At 43.5% G+C, this 18346-nt stretch overlaps 1 protein-coding gene across 2 annotated transcripts in view; it reads left to right on the top strand.

Moving 5' to 3' along the window:
* The window catches only part of PMS1 (PMS1 homolog 1, mismatch repair system component), a 156248-nt gene that overhangs the window by 126013 nt on the left and 11889 nt on the right, over positions 1-18346 (top strand). For both annotated transcript variants that reach the window (XM_077448682.1, XM_077448681.1), the window contains exons 10-12: positions 10478-10963; positions 13083-13213; positions 17851-18005. In XM_077448682.1, coding sequence (XP_077304808.1) covers positions 10478-10963; positions 13083-13213; positions 17851-18005 — 772 coding nt within the window. The remainder of the gene's footprint in view (positions 1-10477; positions 10964-13082; positions 13214-17850; positions 18006-18346) is intronic.

Raw genomic sequence — 18346 nt, 5'->3', positions numbered from 1 at the left:
CAAAAGATGGAAGGTTCCAGCAGTTGATGCTGCGATTTCCAGTGTGAATAAAAGTCTAACTTGTCCAGTAGACAATGCACAAATGCTTAAAGATCCAACAGATAAGAAGTTGGAATTCCTGTTAAAATCCTCTTTTTCCTTGGCAGGGACCGTTACTCAGCTTGCAGTCACAGCAATAGGCATCTGTCAGTCCTTAAAGGACCAATTCACAGAGGCTCTTAAAGGGCTACCTGCACAACAGGCCCCTGAGTTGGCCGAACTAACAAAAGCATTATGTTTTGCCATAGATGCTATGAAGGATTCTATTCGCCAGGCGTCCCGCCTTGCACTTCTGACTAGTTTCCCTTTTCATGGGGAGCAACTATTTGGTGATGATTTGGATAAATGCATCCAGACGATTTCTACTGGAAAGAGTATAAAGGAAGTAGAAACGTCCTCTGTTTAAACTGACTTTTTCTCCTGCGCCAGGGGCATCCGCCTCTAGGCAGTGGCGATGGCCTTGGTCGTCAGACTCTAGAGGAAAACCTCAAGGTCAGACCGAGGCACAAAAGAAGACCTGGGGCTGCAAATCTGCAAAGCAGAATACTAAAGCCTCATCATGAAGAGGCGTCCCCCCTCATCAGAGTGGGGGGAAGACTTGTGAAATACTCAGAAGTCTGGAAAAGGGAAATTCAAGACAGATGGATTCTCTCCACGGTGTCTCTAGGATACAAACTAGAATTTCAGGAGTTTCCACCGTCTTGTTTTATGGAATCAAACGTTCCCAAGGATCCAGGGAAAAGGCAATCCCTGTTTCAAGCATTAGACCAATTATTGTCTCAGAAGAGCAAGGTTTTTGGGTTTTATTAAAACCTGTTTATGGTACCAAAACCAAATGGGCATGTCAGACCCATTCTGTATCTAAGGAATCTAAATCAGTTCCTGAAGATCCGCTCCTTTTGCATGTAGTCAATCAAGTCAGTAGTTTCCATCCTACAAGGAAGAGATCTTCTGGCATCCATCAACATCAGAGATGCATATCTGCATGTCCCTATATTTCCTGCTCACCAGAGGTTTCTTCGAAGTAGAATAACAGCACTTTCAGTTTGTGGCCTTGACCTTCGGGCTAGCTACAGCACCCCTGGGTGTTGACAAAGGTGCTGGCCCCACCTCTAGCTAGGCTAAGGGCACAGGGCATAACAGTCTTGGTGTACCTAGACAATCTATTGTTAATAGACCAGTCATTGGCTCGCTTGGAGCAAAGTGTACACATTACAACCAGTTACCTGGAAAGTCTGGGTTGGATTCTCAACCTAGAGAAGTCCTCCTTAAAACCACTAAGAAAGCTGGAGTATTTGGGCCTTACCATAGACACAGCCCAGAAAAGGGTGTTCTATACGAGAGCTGGTATGGATGGTCAGGTCAAAAAGAAATCCCTCAATTGGCCTTTGCATGAGGTTGCTAGGAAAAATGGTAGCCTCATTCGAAGCAGTTCCCTATGCCCAGTTCCATTCAAGATTGTTGCAAAACAGTATCCTGTCTGCTTGGAACAGAACGATCCAAGCTTTGGACTTGCAGCTGTCCTCAACAGTGTCCCAAAGCCTCAGTTGGTGGTTACTAACCCAGAATCTGCTGAAAGGAAAATCCTTCAGACCAACTTTCAGGCTGGGGAGCAGTACTAGAGAAAACAACTGTCCAGGGACAGTGGCCAAGAACTGAGAGCCTTGCCCATAAACATCCTAGTGATTCAGGCAGTGTATCTGGCTCTGAAAACCTGGACCTCCAGGTTAAAGAATTGTCCTGTCAGGATCCAATCCGACAATGCCACGGCTGTGTCCTATATCAATCACCAAGAGGGCACCAATAGTTTCTCAGCTCAGAGAGAGCTGAACCACATTCTAACTTGGGCAGAAAAGAATGTCCCATGCCTATCGGCAGTTTTCATTCCAGGAGTAGAGAATTGGCAGGCGGACTACTTAGGTCGCCAGCAGTTATTCCCGGGGGAATGGTCTCTTCACCCCAATGTTTTTTGGGCTGTTTGCCAAAGATAGTGGACTCCGGACGTAGATGCAAGGAAACCAGCTCCCTGAACTATATATTATAGAGTTTGGAAGACTTATGTTTCCTGGTGTGAATCCAAGGGTTGGCACCCTGAGAGATATATCATAGGCAGAATTTTTGCCTTTCTACAATTAGGCGTAGTGATGAAGTTGGCCCTGAGTACCACTGAGGGCCAAGTGTCAGCCTTATCGATTTTATTTCAAAGACCACTTGCTACACATTCTTTAGTCTGGGGTTTTATGCAAGGGATGATGCAGATTAATCCACCAGTTAAATCACCTTTAAGCCCTTGGGACTTGAATTTAGTTTTGCCAGTGTTACAAAAACAGCCATTTGAACCTATTCAGCATATTCCCTTATGCCGCGTACACACGTAACGGACTATCCGATGGACTTAGTCTGGCGGACTTCCCGCCAGACTGTCCGTCCGACTTTCCAAACGGGCTACTTGCCCACACACAGCACTTTTTCAGCGGACTAATACGGCGTACTAAGTCCGCCGTACTATCCGCCCTTCTTTTGAAATGAACGGACTCGCCTACACGCGCGGAGGAAAGTCCGCTCATTTCGAGCGGGTCTCCAGGTAGGTGGGGCCCACGAATGAGACGTCGCTGACCCCGCCACCTGGTATGGACTTAAGGGGGAACCCCAACGCCGAAAAAAATCGGCGCGGGGTCCCCCCAGGTCCACATCAGACCCTTGTCTTTCTGACAAGGAAGCTGGTATTTTTGGTTGCTATATCCTCAGCAAGGAGGGTTTCGGAATTGGCTGCTCTTTCTTGTAAAGAGCATATTGGAATATTCATGAGGACAGAGTGGTGTTACGCCCCCGCCCAGGCTTTTTGCCAAAAGTAGTTTCAGGTTTTCACCTGAACCAAGATATTGTCCTGCCATAGTTTTTTCAAAAACCATGTTCCAGGGAAGAAAAGTCACTACATTGTCTTGATGTGGTGAGAGCAGTGAAAACCTATTTAAAGGCAACTGCTCAGATTCTTAAGACTGATGTCTTATTTATTCTACTAGAGGGTCCTAAGAAAGGACAAAATCCACTGTCGCTAAGTGGATTCGACCAGTAATATTTCAAGCTTATGATTTAAAGGGTAAAATTCCTCTGTTTCAAGTTAAGGCACACTCTACCAGGGCGGTTAGTGCTTCTTGGGTAGTGTATCACCAGGCCTCCATGGCTCAGATCTGCAGGGCCACAACTTGGTCTTCAGTGCATACATTCACAAAATGTTTACAAGTGGATATAAGGAGGAATGAGGATATCGCCTTTGGGCGCAGTGTGCTGCAGGTAGCAGTATAAGTCCTCAGGTCTGGGGTTGCCCTACGGGTTGTGTCTCCTTCCCCTCAAGTAGCATTTCTATGGGACATCCCATTAAGTAATTACTTAAGGCGCTGTGTCCCATGATGTACAATAAAGAAAATAGGATTTTTATAACAGCTTACCTGTAAAATCCTTTTCTTGGAGTACATCATGGGACACAGCGGTCCCGCCCCTCTTTTTTGGTGTTTAAGTATATTGCTTGGCTGCAAAAACTGAGGTACTCCGTGAAGGAGGAGGGGTTATATAGGGGAGTGAACTTCCTGTATTGGGTATACCAGTGTCAACACCTGAAGGTGGCCCATAACCCATTAAGTAATTACTTAAGGCGCTGTGTCCCATGATGTACCCCAAGAAAAGGATTTTACAGGTAAGCTGTTATAAAAATCCTATTATCACTTGGTGGATGGCTGCCATTTTCACTGTTCTCTGCATTTATGGAAATAGTACTCACTTGTACCAGCAGAAAGTGAATGTTAATCACAAATAGCAATATATTGGCTGATACCGACAAGCAGTGTGTAGCATAAGTAAGAAGAAGTAAGAAGTGGCTGTAGCATGACAGTATAAACTGGACAGTCATGATGCAAGTTTTGTCACTAAATAGAGAGCAAAACATTTTTTATTTTATTTTTTATATCTTGAAACAGCACTGAGTTTTAAAGTGCTTGTATCTATTTAAAAAAAAAACACAAACATGTTATACTTACAGTGGGGCAAAAAAGTATTTAGTCAGCCACCAATTGTGCAAGTTCTCCCACTTAAAAAGATGAGAGAGGCCTGTAATTGTTATCATAGGTATACCTCAACTATGAGAGGCAAAATGTGGAAACAAATCCAGACAATCACATTGCCTGATTTTTGAAAGAATTTATTTGCAAATTATGGTGGAAAATAAGTATTTTGTCAATATCAAAAGTTCATCTCAATACTTTGTTATATATCCTTTGTTGGCAATGACAGAGGTCAAATGTTTTCTGTAATGCCGTAGACACGACCGTATTATACGGCGGACAAGAGTCTGCCGGACAGTCCGCCCTTGTGTGGGCTCCGGCGGACTTAGAAAGAAGTTTTGACTGAAAATTGTCCGCTGGACTGCCGCCCGTCTGTGTGCTAGTCCGCCGGACTTTTGAAATGAACGGACTTGCCCACACATGGAGTAAAGTCCATTCATTTTGAACGTGACTCCAAGTAGACGGAACTAGCGAAGGAAGTCAATGTAGCCGCCTCCATCGGCGAGATTGACACCTCGCTAGCCCCGCCACCTGGTATGGATTTAAAGGGGAAGCCCTACACCAAAAAAACGGTGTGGGGGCCCCCCAAAGTCTATAGCAGACCCTTATCCGAGCACGCAGCCTGGCCGGTCATGAAAGGGGGTGGGGATGAGCGAGCGCCCCCCCCCCCCCTGAGCTGTACCAGGCCCCCCACCCCAAAGCATCTTGTCCCCATATTGATGAGGACAAGGGCCTCTTCCTGGGCATTGGTTGTCGGGTCTGCAGGCGGGGGGCTTAACAGAATCTGGGAGCCACCTTTAATAAGGGGGCTCCAGATTCCGCCCCCCTACCCTATGTGAACGAGTATGGGGTACCATGTACCCCTACCCATTCACCTGGGGAAAAAAATTGTACATTAAAAAAAACACAACACAGCTCTGGGGGTCTTCTCTTCTTCCGTCTTCGGGGGTCTTCTCGCCGGACTCTTCCACATCTTTTGCTCTTTTACTAGCTTTTTTACTAGTGGAGGAGCCTGGCTTTCTCCTTCGTCACCGCCGCCGCCCGGGGGTCTTCTTCCGACTTCAAGGGTCTTGTCCCGCTCTTCGGTTCTTCTTGCAGGGCCTCCGCTTTCTTCTTCCAGCTCTTTTACTAGTGTTGGCCCGGTCTCCTCCTCCCCCCTCCCTCCTCCTCCCCCCTTTGTTACGTTGGTCCCAGGTCCCTGCAGGTCATTCACTAGATCCCCCTGTGTGGTTCTGGGATTTTTGCTCACCGTTCTTGTAATCATTTTGACCCCACGGGGTCAGATCTTGCGTGGAGCCCCAGATCGAGGGAGATTATCAGTGGTCTTGTATGTCTTCCATTTTCTAATTATTGCTCCCACAGTTGATTTCTTCACACCAAGCTGCTTGCCTGTTGCAGATTCAGTCTTCCCAGCTTGGTGCAGGTCTACAATTTTGTTTCTGGTGTCCTTCGACAGCTCTTTGGGCTTCACCATTGTGGAGTTTGGAGTGTAACTGTTTGAGGTTGTGGACAGGTGTCTTTTATTACTGATAACAAGTTCTAACCGGTGTCTTTAACCAGTTGCCGACCGCCGCACGCCGATGTACGTCGGTAGAATGGCACGGGCAGGCATAAGGACATACATGTACGTCCCTTGCCTCCCGCGGGTCGGGGGCCCGATCGGGCCCCCGCCCGGTGCCTGCGGCGGTCGGTTTTCGTCCGGGAGCGATCCGGGACGAGGGGGCGGCCATTCATTCATGGCCACCCCCTCGCGATCGCTCCCGACGAATAGAAATCCCCGGTGACATCACTTCCTCTCCTGTAATGTAAACACAGGAGAGGAAGTGATGTATTCTCTCCTCCGTGTCGGTATTTTTCGTTCCGACACGGAGGAGAGCGGATCGGTGAGTTGCACCAACATTCTACACACACAGTAGAACATTCCAGGCACACTCACACCCCCCCTTTACCCCCCGATCACCCCCCCAATTACCCCTGCCCCCCAGTCACAGTGACACCAATGTCATTTTTTTTTTTTTTTTTTGCATTGGTGTCATTTGTGACTGTAATAACTGTTAGGGCAGTTAGGGTTAGCCCCCTTTAGTTCTAATGTACCCCCCTAACCCCCCCAATAAAGGTTTAACCCCGTGATCACCCCCCGTCGCCAGTGTCACTAAGGCTGGGTTCACATTGCAGCGGTTTATGAGAACGAATGTGATTCGCACCGCACTGCAGTGCAAATCACATCCGATCTCTGTGCGATTCGAGTTCAGCCATTCGCCGCACCCGCCACACCCGCCGCACCCGCCGCAAATTCGCACGGGACCCTTTTTTTGGCCCGCAGCAGAATCGGATCGCATGGGTGTTCACACCATGCGATCCGAGTTTGCAGATCGCACTGCGATATGCGAACTGATCTGGGGGTGTCAGTAACATTTCACTGACACTCCCAGCAGTTCGCATAGGGCAGTGTGAACTGCCGCCGGGAGGCATGCGATGCGGGAACCCGCCGCGGATTCGCGGCGTTTCCGCATCGCTCCAGTGTGAACCCAGCCTAATAAGCGATCATTTTTCTGATCGCCGTATTAGTGTCACAGGTGACGCTAGTTAGGCAGGTAGGTATTTAGGTTCGCCGCAGCTTTTTATAGCGCCAGGGACCCCCATATACTACCGCATAAAGCCCCCTGATTGCCCCCTAGTTAACCCTTTCACCAGTGATCACCATATAACTGTTACAGGTGACGCTGGTTGGTTAGTTATTTTTTTATAGTTTCAGGGCACCCGCCATTTATTACCTAGTCTCACTAGTGTACCCCTAAATTTAGGGGTGTCTACTTTCCAAAATGGGGTCATTTGGGGGGGGTTTGTGCCATCTTGGCATTTTATGGCCTTCAAAACTGTAACGCCCTTAGAAAGCCTGAAGGCGGTGCTTGGTTTTCGGGGCCCCGTACGCGGCTAGGCTCCCAAAAAGTCCCACATATGTGGTATCCCCGTACTCAGGAGAAGCAGCAGAATTTATTTTGGGGTGTCATTTCACATATGCCCATGGCATGCATGAGCAATATATCATTTAGTGACAACTTTGTTAAAAAAAAAAAAAAAAAAGTTTGTAATTTTCCCGCAACTTGTGGCAAAATATAAAATATTCCATGAACTCAACATGCCTCTCAGCAAATAGCTTGGGGTGTCTACTTTCTAAAATGGGGTCATTTGTGGGGGTTTTGTGCCATCTTGGCATTTTATGGCCTTCAAAACTGTAATAGGTAGTGAGAAGTGAACTCAAAAATTTACGCCCTTAGAAAGCCTGAAGGCGGTGCTTGGTTTTCGGGGCCCCGTACGCGGCTAGGCTCCCAAAAAGTCCCACATATGTGGTATCCCCGTACTCAGGAGAAGCAGCAGAATTTATTTTGGGGTGTCATTTCACATACGCCCATAGCATGTGTGAGCAATATATCATTTAGTGACAACTTTGTGAAAAAAAAAAAAAAATTTTTTTTTTTGTCATTATTCAATCGCTTGAGGCAAAAAAATAAAATATTCAATGGGCTCAACATGCCTCTTATCAATTTCCTTAGGGGGTCTACTTTCCAAAATGGGGTCATTTGGGGGGGTTTTGTACTGCCCTGCCATTTTAGCACCTCAAGAAATGAGATAGGCAGTCGTAAACTAAAAGCTGTGTAAATTCCAGAAAACGTACCTTAGTTTGTAGATGTGACAACTTTTGCGCAAACCAATAAATATACAATTATTGACTTTTTTTTACCAAAGACATGTGGCTGAATACATTTTGGCCTAAATGTATGACTAAAATTGAGTTTATTGGATTTTTCTAATAACAAAAAGTAGAAAATATCATTTTTTTTCAAAATTTGCGGTCTTTTTACGTTTATATCGCAAAAAATAAAAATCGCAGAGGCAATCAAATACCATCAAAAGAAAGCTCTATTTGTGGGAAGAAAAGGACGCAAATTTTGTTTGGGTACAACATTGCATGACCGCGCAATTACCAGTTAAAGCAGCGCAGTGCCAAAGTGTAAAAAGACCTCTGGTCATTTACCAGCAAAATGGTCCGGTCTGAAAGTGGTTAATACAGTTAATGAGTGGAGGACAGAGGAGCCTCTTAAAGAAGAAGATACAGGTCTGTGAGAGCCAGAAAACTTGCGTGTTTGTAGGTGACCAAATATTTATTTTCCACCATAATTTGCAAATAAATTCTTAAAAAAAAAGGCAATGTGATTGTCTGGATTTGTTTCCACGTGTTGTCTCTGATAGTTGAGGTATACCATGATGACAATTACAGGCCTCTCTCATCTTTTTAAGTGGGAGAACTTGCACAGTTGGTGGCTGACTAGATACTTTTTTTGCCCCACTGTACTTGCTCTGTGCAATATTTTTGTATAGAGCAGCCCTGATACTCCTCTTCTGGGGTCCCTTGCTGCCTCTCCTGCCCCCCCCCCCCCCCCCCCTGTTGAGTGCATAGCAAAGTGCAGCTTGATCCTGAACTGCACTTTTTGTGTCCATTGGCCCTGGTCCCCACTCTCTGCTCACTAGCGGTGACTGCTGCCTCTCTGTCCAGTAAAGAGAGAGAGAGCTGCTCTCAGGCACAGTGCTGGACCGAGATTAGGCTCAGGTAATTGTAAGTTGGAGGAGCTGCACACAGAAGTTTTTTTTTTTTACCTTAATGCAAAAAATACATTAAAGTAAAAAAAACTTCTGCCTTTATAACCACTTTAACTCATTATTACTTCTGTAAAGCAAATTATATTTGAAAACTTCACCCTAGTAAGCAATGCATGTACACTTTGTCAGATGTTGAATATTAAAGCCCAATTCCAGTTTCAGTCTCCAACTACATAGAGCTCCCCCCGATGCAACCTCTCTGAAATATTTAGCTTATTTCTATATTTACCTTTTTTAATGTATTCATGTCAGTCAGATGACACGTAGTGTCCTCTTCTCCTTCTGATCTTCTTATTACATAGTTACATATAGTTACATAGTCGGTAAGGCTGAAAAAAAGACAATAGTCCATCCAGTTCAACCTGTTTAGGTGTATATGTATAAGTGTCTATAATGATTTCCCATATCCCTGTATGTTGTGTCATTTAAGATGTACATCTAAGATAGTGAGCATTCAGATAATGAAGGGACACTATCTCCACTCTTTGCCTCATTACACTATAAATAAAGGATGCCATGATGACTCCTCCTCATAGGTGGGTTGATGACACCCTGCCCTTACATTATGTCATTAGTCTGCAAAGTTGTATGATGCGGAGGGCTTCATTCAGCCTTAAACACCCTGGGAATTAATCTCTTTAACCCTCCTGATCTAGTTGCAGCCTGCTTACTTCCTCTGGCCAAAGTCTTCACATACCTACACAAGCGTAAAGCCGACCATAGACGGTTCGATTCTCGGCTGGTTAAGCTTGGATTGGCTGAGATTCGAACCATGTATGGGCAGGCTGAATGTGCCCAAGTTGATCGATCAACTTGGATACAACCAGCCTGCCAGATTTTACATGTGATTATTGCTAGCAGGTGTTATAGCTTTTAAGCAATGATCACTGTGTTCTTCCAGCAGGGACAACTTCCCCCACCCGCTAGAACAAAGTGGCTCAGTCCGGAGGGATTCCCCCATCTACACAGTCAGTTGCAGGAAAGAAAATCACTCCATCTCCACTTAACTTGTACAACATAAACATATATTTGTGTAGGGTTGTCTCTTGAGCATCTCTGACCTTAGCAGAGGGGATTTAGTTTAGGTTACAAGAACTAGGGAGAGGTAGGTAAATGGATTTTAATTTCATTAAAATAGTGCAAAAGAAATGGAGGTATTTCATGGATGATTGACCATCTAGTTTATTAACCAAAGCTAGTTTAATAAAGAGGTAGAAAATCAAAGCATGTAGTCATACAAGCAACCACCTTCTAATTTAGATAAAGTGTTAAACTGAAATAACTTTGAGGCTATGGAAAAGCCAGTGGGGCTCACTGATCGTAAAGGTGCCCCTTTTGCATGGCATATTAGTCAGGCACTATCACTGTCATCTTGACCTTAGCTTTCCAAGCTAGTAGGTTGATGACTTTGTGAAGCCATATAAAAAAAGAGAGCTTGGACTCTTCTGGTTGCTTGCGAGCTTTAGATCAGTTACTCATTCGATAGTGAAGGCAGGGTCAGGGTAACCACTGCTACAAAGCCTAAATCCTTGAAAACAAAACTTGCAAGAGGGACACCCATATATATGTCCTTTAGGTTTACTTTAAAAAGGAATAATACATTTATAATTTTTTATTTAAATTCAAACTGGATATACAAAGGTAAATTAGCTCTTGATCATAACAATGATTTACTCTAGGTCATTCATGTTATAACATCACTTATCCTTTTTTGTGTGCAGATATGAGGAAAAAGCCACCAAGGACCTGCAGCGATACAGGCAGCAGACTGCAAAAGCTACAGAAAAGAATATGCAGAAGCCAAAAGAGGCAGAGAAAAGACCAAGGCAGGTTTCAGGGGAAAGCACTGCACAAAAGATAAAACGGAAAACGGCACTCTCCAATCAACAAATACTGGATACTTTGTTTAAGTCACAAGTTGAAAAGAAAGCATCAGTGCCTGCTGTTAAAACTGTCCAAATAGCTTTTAGCCTGAGCAGCCTAAAACAGAAGAACATTTGCAGGCTTCCGGGGAAAGAAATGCAGGATACAGAATTTAGCTTAATAAATAAATTGAATTTTCCTGGTGCTTGGGTTTTGGCATCTAAGAGAGCGATAACATTGTTGAATCCATACAGAATGGAAGAAATGTTGTTGTATAAACGACTTGTGGACAATTATAAAATTCCCATAGAAATTTTGGACTCTCCAATTGTATTAACACATAGGTAAACGGCGACTTTAAATGTAATTGATCTATAGGAATGCTACAAGTAGTACGCTTACAGTTTGAGCACGAATGTAATTTCCGACAAATTCATCTGTCTCAATATTTCATTGTGTTTTGTTCTTTGCATGCAGTTTATACATTCACTGAAAATTAAAAATGAATATTCATCATCGTTTTTCATAGGGTTATGCTGGCCATTGATGGATCGAAGTTCAGCCGGTTAAGCAGGAACCAGATGAATTTCGATCCATCTATGGGCAGGCTGGATTGACTTCAGTACAACCAACCTGTCAAGTTTTTCTCATGCAATCACTGCCAGTGGCTATAGCTGCCAGTGGTGATCATTATACTTTGACAGGAGCGGTGGCAGTGTGCATAAGGCCTTAAAGCGGAGTTCCGCCTAATTTTTTTATTTGAAAAGTCAGCAGCTACAAATACTGCAGCTGCTGACTTTTAAAATAAGGGCACTTACCTGTCCAGCGCTCCCGCAATGTTGGCACCCGAAGCTGACCAGTCCCTCAGGTGGAGGCGCCGCCATCTTCGGTCAGGGAATTAGGAAGTGAAGCCGGTTCCCTACTGTGCATGCGCTACTCCACTGGTCCCTGGTGTCTTCTGGGACCTTTGTGTTTCCTAGAAGACAGCGGGGGGGGGGGATGGGGAAGGAGCTGGAAGTGGCATAGATACCCACAGGTGGCTCGGCGATCTATGCCCGGAAGTGGGAGAAAAATACCTGTATTAGACAGGTATCTACTCCCCCCTGAATGGTGCAATATGTCACACCGGAGTGGGGGAGGATTCCGAAAAGCAGAAGTTCAATTTTTGGGTGGAACTCCGCTTTAAGCAACATCTCAAGCAAATTATATGTTTCAGATAATGCTAGTATAGGTCTTTCATTATGCTTGCTTTCTCACTTAGGGTTGCATTGCTTTTCACAGTACTGTCAGACTAGGACTAGGAACATATATACAGGAGGAACAGGGACAGCACTGGGATGTGCCTGTTAATTTGCTGCTATTCCTTCTTAGACCAGTCAGTAGACTTGTGGAGGAGAGGTGCCTCCGGAAGCAGAATTTCTTTATATTAGGGAGAAAAAGTAGTGGAAGTATGCATAGATTTATGAATAAAGTAGCATATATATATATATATATATATATATATATATATATATATATATATATATATATATATATATATATATATATATATATATATATAAAAATGTTGTGCATATAAATTAAGTTGGCCATAGATGGATTCAAATTCAGCCGGTTCACTAGAGACTGGCTGAATTGCAATCTACAATGCCTTGAAAAAGTATGACAAATTTGGAATATTTCAAGGGGTGTGAATACTTTTTCAAGGCACTGTACGTGTGGCCACTGCAATTAAACAGAAGTCAATTGACTTCTGTTCAGCCATCCTGTCAGATAAAAGCCACTCGATCAGCAGCTGCAGCCAATGGCTGTAATGCTGATCTGTGTATTCTGACAGTGCAGTCTCCCTGCTGTCAGAATACAATAGCACAGTGGGGAGAATTCCACTATCCACTTTGAATGTGTGGATGGGAGAAATGGTTCATTTTTTTTATTCAGCTCGCTAGCTGAAGGACTAAAACTGAACCATGTATGGCAAGTTTTAAAGAGTGATTTTGTCTGGAATTCCTCTTTAAAGCACCCTTCAAAGTAAACCTTAACAGATCACCTTTCTTATTTGTTCTCTTTTGGTCTGTTAAATATACAATTAAAAGCATTTTTTTTTATATCTTTTTGATAAGCGTAAAAAATGTTGATCTTGTCACAAATCAGAGCCGTCTTTTGTTCTCTGCACACTTCCTGTGTTATCCCAAAGAGTCTGTTTTGCTCACCTAATAATTATCTTCGACAACGGAATGATTCGCCTTTTAGGTTGTGGAGATCTGAGAATGGTGGTGGTTGAGCACTTTAACAAAATACACTGATGATAATAGTGTGTATGTAATATTATAAATATATATATATATAATACCTATACAGTGTCTCTATCGTATGTATACACACTTTATTTTTACACAGTGTTTTGTTTTCTAAGTTGAAAATATTTAATTCAGCAATTTAATTTTCTTTTCATTTTCCACTTAGGTTGTTTGGAGAAACTGATTACCTCTCAATTCTTTTAGGAATGCAAAAGGACTATCCAAAACCAAATGGACATATTTATTTTTCAGACCCTAGACTCACCTCTAATGGGTTTCTAATTAAAATGATACCAGGTACAGTATGTGGTATTTTAATTATTTTAATTCCCTGTTTCAAAAGGGAAAAAAAACTGTAAAAACTGAGTGGTTCTAAGCATTTCACAGTCTACCCCCAAATTAAGTTTTGACTGGAGTTACATGCTGCCCACAGACTTTACATGGTGGTCAGACACACCAGCCTGATTCAGTAATTGTAGTATATTTTTGATTTACAATTTTTAATGTCTCGAGTCACCTAGGCAAGTGGGGTAATACCTAGGGAGCAGGCAGAGTAGTTGTACACCAAAGCACAAATGAATGCTCAGAATCTGTCAGCTGATAGTTGTCAGCATATGGTTTACCATCTCGTGTGGCTGGTTATCTAATGTTCTTGAGTAACTTTTATACATGTTCCTTTATTCACAAGTACTCATCTGTTGTAGATTTTAAAATTTAGATTGCATGGCAAATAAAGCTGAGTAAACCTGGTCATAGATGGATCCAAATTTTGCTGGTTCAACTGGAATCGGACGAATTTCGATCCATATATCTAGGCAGGTTGTACTGAAGTCGAACTATCGATTGACTTCAGTACAACCAACCTGTCGAGTTTTGTCGAGCTCTGCTACCAGCATAAGGGCCCTTTCACACAGGCATTTAGTCTGGATCCATCTTTCTGTTTTTCATATGGATCCGGATTGCACCACAGTGTATGTCTGTGGATCGGCAGATGTAAACAGACAGTCTTTTTACATCCATTTACTTCCAAATAAATTTGTCCACAAAAAAATAAAAAAAATGGAAAAGGTCTGCATCCTTTTTTGGATTTGCGGACATAAAAGAATATCATCTGGTTACATCCGTTCTAGTTATGTTTTTAGGCAAGAAACATGTTTTTGATTTATAGTTTTGTCACTTATGGTTCGTTTCTTCAGCAACAAAAAACAAACAAACAGGCATGTAAACTGATGTGAAGATGGATGTAACAAGAATCCTAGCAAAAGAGGTGGCTGAACTGATGACTCCCATATAAAAGGGCCAAAGTCCCATGAATGCTGGCATATACCCCCAGTGCATGTGGCTCTGACATTAAGAGACGGGCGGAGGGCACACATGTGCTGTTCAGCCCCACTGCAGGCAGCCTGTGAAACTCTGAGAATCTGACAGCTGCTCTGGCTGGACAGTGCACCCAGTTTTACTTCTGTTTAGAGCAGTATGCACCCAGGAACGAATGCCTGGAATGCAAGAAATCTGTATTCCGGGCATTCGTTCCTAGGCACATACTGCCTTAAATCTAAGTAACATTAAGTTCACCGTTCAGCTGCAGCAGCTTGTCAGCCTGTCATAGACTTGACAGATACCTGCAGTGGGGCTGTACAGTGCACCTGTGCCCTCCATCTGCTGCTAAAAATCCGAGCCCAATGCATGGATACTAAATGCCTAGCATGCAAGTGCCCTTTCACATGGGCATTCAGCCTGTATCCATCTGTCAGTTTTTTAGTTTCAGACAGAACCACTATGTACAGGCAGATGTAAATGCATGTCATCAGTTCAGTCACATTTTTTGCTAAGAAGAAACTGATGAATGCTGATTCAAGTTGCATCAGTTTGCACATTCATCTTAAAGTGGTTCTTCACCCTGAAAAAAAAAAGTTTAAGTCAGCATCTACAAATACTGTAGCTGCTGACTTTTAATAATAGAACACTTACCTGTCCTGAGATTCAGCGCTGTCCTCAGCTGAGCTGAATCTTCGACTGTCTTTGTGTCCTGGTGTCGGCATATTTACTTCGGGGAAAATGGGTGTGACTGATTGCACCCTCACAGCTGGCTTCCCATTGTGCATGCGCAAGCCAGGCTGTCCTTTATGAATGATCCCAAAGCCTGCTGGACCTGTGATGTGTCCCAGAAGGCGGCAGGGGAAGGAAGGGGGGCTAAACCTACGCTCAGATCGCCGCAGCATTCCAGACAGAAATGGGAGTGGTTACCTGTCAAAAAGAGGTACCCACTCCCCCCAACAAAAAAAGAAGTGCTAAATATGGTAGAGGAGGCAGGCGAGCAGAACTTCCCCTTTTAGGTAAAGTTCCACTTTAACCACTTGCAGACCAGACCATTTTGCTGGTCAAAGACCAGACCACTTTTTGCGATTCGGCACTGCGTCGCTTTAACTGAAAATTGCGCGGTCGTGCGACGTGGCTCCCAAACAAAATTGACGTCCTTTTTTCCCACAAATAGAGCTTTCTTTTGGTGGTATTTGATCACCCCTGCGGTTTTTATTTTTTGCGCTATAACCAAAAATAGAGCGACAATTTTGAAAAAAACGCATTATTTTTTACTTTTTGTTATAATAAATATCCCCCAAAAATATATCAAAAAATTTTTTTCCCCTCAGTTTAGGCCGATACGTATTCTTCTACATATTTTTGGTAAAAAAAATCACAATAAGCGACTATTGATTGGTTTGCGCAAAAGTTATAGCGTTTACAAAATAGGGATAGTTTTATAGTATTTTTATTAATAATTTTTTTTTTTTTTTACTAGTAATGGCGGCGAATAGCGATTTTTATTGTGACTGCGACATTGTGGGGGACCCATCGGACATTTTTGACACATTTTTGGGACCATTGTCATTTATACAGTAATCACTGCTATATAAATGCAGTGATTCCTGTGTAAATGACACTGGCAGTGAAAGGGTTAACCAGTGGGTGGCAGTGTAGGGGTTAAGTGTTCCTAGGGGCGTGTTACTAACTGTGGGGGGGTTGGGCTTTCATTTAGTGAACACTGATCTCTGCTCCAATCACATGGAGCAGAGATCAGCGTCACTAGTTGCTAGGCAGAATGGAGAAATGTTGTTTACACAGCATTTCCTCCATTCGGCCGCTCCGTGAGACGATCGCGGGGATGCCCGCGGCGATCAAGTCCGCGGGTCCCGCGACCGGACTCACGGGGGTCCCGACCAGCGCGGCGCGCTCCTGATGGCAGGGCGGCATTGAATATTGGACGTACCTGTACGCCAATATGCCTGCCCGTGCCATTCTGACGACGTACATCGTCGTGCGCTGGTCGGGAAGTGGTTAAAGTTCAGTTCAGTTCACATCAATTCACATTTGTTTATGCATGGATGGACTTGGGTCTTTTTTCAACCTGACTAACTATGTATGTAACTATGTAATAAGGCTTACCTGTAGCTACCCTGGATACCTCCTAAACCTGAACAGTTTAGGAGATGTCCCCTGTATTTGCATGTGCCGACGTCTTCAGCACATGCACACTGAAGCAATGGCACGTATTTGCCGTTGCTTCAGTTAGACTGTGCCATTACCAGCACCCCCCACGCGCGCATGCATTGGAGTCATGCCAATCACAGCTCCAGAGCCCGCGATACCCGGAAGTAACTCCAGGAGCAATGTCACCGGTCGGAACGGTGAACAAGGACTGCTGCAGGGGCTGCGATCTCATGCTGTGCACACTAGCTAATTATGCCTTTGGCTTGCAGGTTTTTTGGGGGGGTTTACAACCACTTCAACTCTTCTGGGAAGGCTGTCCACAAGGTTTAGGCGTGTCTATGGGAATGTTTGACCATTTTTCCAGAAGTGCATTTGTGAGATTTGACAATATAGTGTACCTTGTGGTTTAGTCTAGATCCGTCTGACAGAAGAATCCAAGCTGAATTGCCACATGAAAGGACTTAAGTCTGATTCTCCTATTGTTTTCTTTGCATACATGCAGCTTGGATTTTACAACATCCCTTTCTGGTGGTGATGGCAAATTTAACTTCACCTGATTACACTGTACTTTAAGTGCCTATAGAAGCTTGTGAACCATGTAAAATGTTCAGATTTTTGCTGCCCAGTGGGAGTTGTTGACATATGATATGAACCGCACACAGCTATAAAACAACCTTAATTTTAGAAATGACAATCAAAAAATAGTCATATGGCTGAATATAATGATTATAACAACACGTGCCACTATAGTGAATTAGGCTTATAGGGTAGAGTTCAAAGTCAATGAGCATAAACTAAACAGCAGATTTAACTCTTTCAGCGAAGAGCAACAAAAGATTATTAGTGAGTGGTATAGATGTTTGCTTATTATTTAGAGCCTGTATAGCAGCAATGGAACACTGTATAAATATTATTTACAATGTTCATCTGACTACTTTATTTGACCATGGTACATGTCTGAGAAACTTATGGATATACTTGCAATGCTTTGATAAAGTGGTTGTAAAGTCAGAAGGTTTTTTCAGCCTCCCCAATACTTACCTGGGCCAAACTCTATCCAGCAATGTTGTAGGAGTGTCACGGTCGCCCGAGACTCTCCCTCCTGATTGGTGCCATTGGCCACTGCTGCTTTCAAACAAATTAATTGAGCCAATTGGGAGAAAGAGGGGGTGGGGCCCAACCACAGCTCTTTGTCTGAATGGATACACTGAGCTGCGGCTCGGGTGCCCCCATAGCAAGCTGCTTGCTGTGGGGGCACTCAACAGGATGAAGGGGCCAGGAAAGCCGAAGAGGGACCGGAGAAGAGGAGGATCTGGGCCACTCTGTGCAAAACCACTGCACAGAGCAGGTAAGTATATGCTTGTAACAGTTTTTTTTTTTTTTTTGGTTGAATATAATCTCTTTAAGGAGTCAAAGATCAGAAATAATTACTTTTTTTTTTTTAGGTTCTCCAGATAGCCATGTTGAGATTGAAGGAATGACCAGCATTTTGTCATTTTATGGAATCTCTGATCTAAAAGAAATTCTAAACTTTGTAATGAAGAAAAATGCAAGAGAACTGTGTGACTGTAGACCTCTTAAAGTTTTAAATTATTTAGAGGTAAGAACAGTGATGGTAAATTACTTTTTTGAGGCTATTTTTGTCCCAGGCATCTACGTTTTGCATGTTCTGTGCCATACTTCAATCATTTCAAGGAATTCGATCTTTCTCAAAGAAAATTGAGTACTGTCCATGATACTTTTTTTATTTGCACTAACATACAATTTTTCAGGACAAGCTTTCGGGGTATGCCCCCTTCTTCAAGGTCCAAGCAGTACTCAGTACTGAGTACTGCTTGGACCTTGAAGAAGGGGGCATACCCTGAAAGCTTGTCCTAAAAAATTGTATGTTAGTGCAAATAAAAAAAGTATCATGGACAGTACTCAATTTTCTCTGTCACA

Source organism: Lithobates pipiens, unplaced genomic scaffold, assembly GCF_037356315.1.
Source record: "Lithobates pipiens isolate NorthernLeopardFrog02 unplaced genomic scaffold, aLitPip1_a1.2 Scaffold_22, whole genome shotgun sequence".
Taxonomy (NCBI): Eukaryota; Metazoa; Chordata; class Amphibia; order Anura; family Ranidae; genus Lithobates; species Lithobates pipiens.
This window is presented reverse-complemented; position numbering and strand designations above follow the sequence as displayed.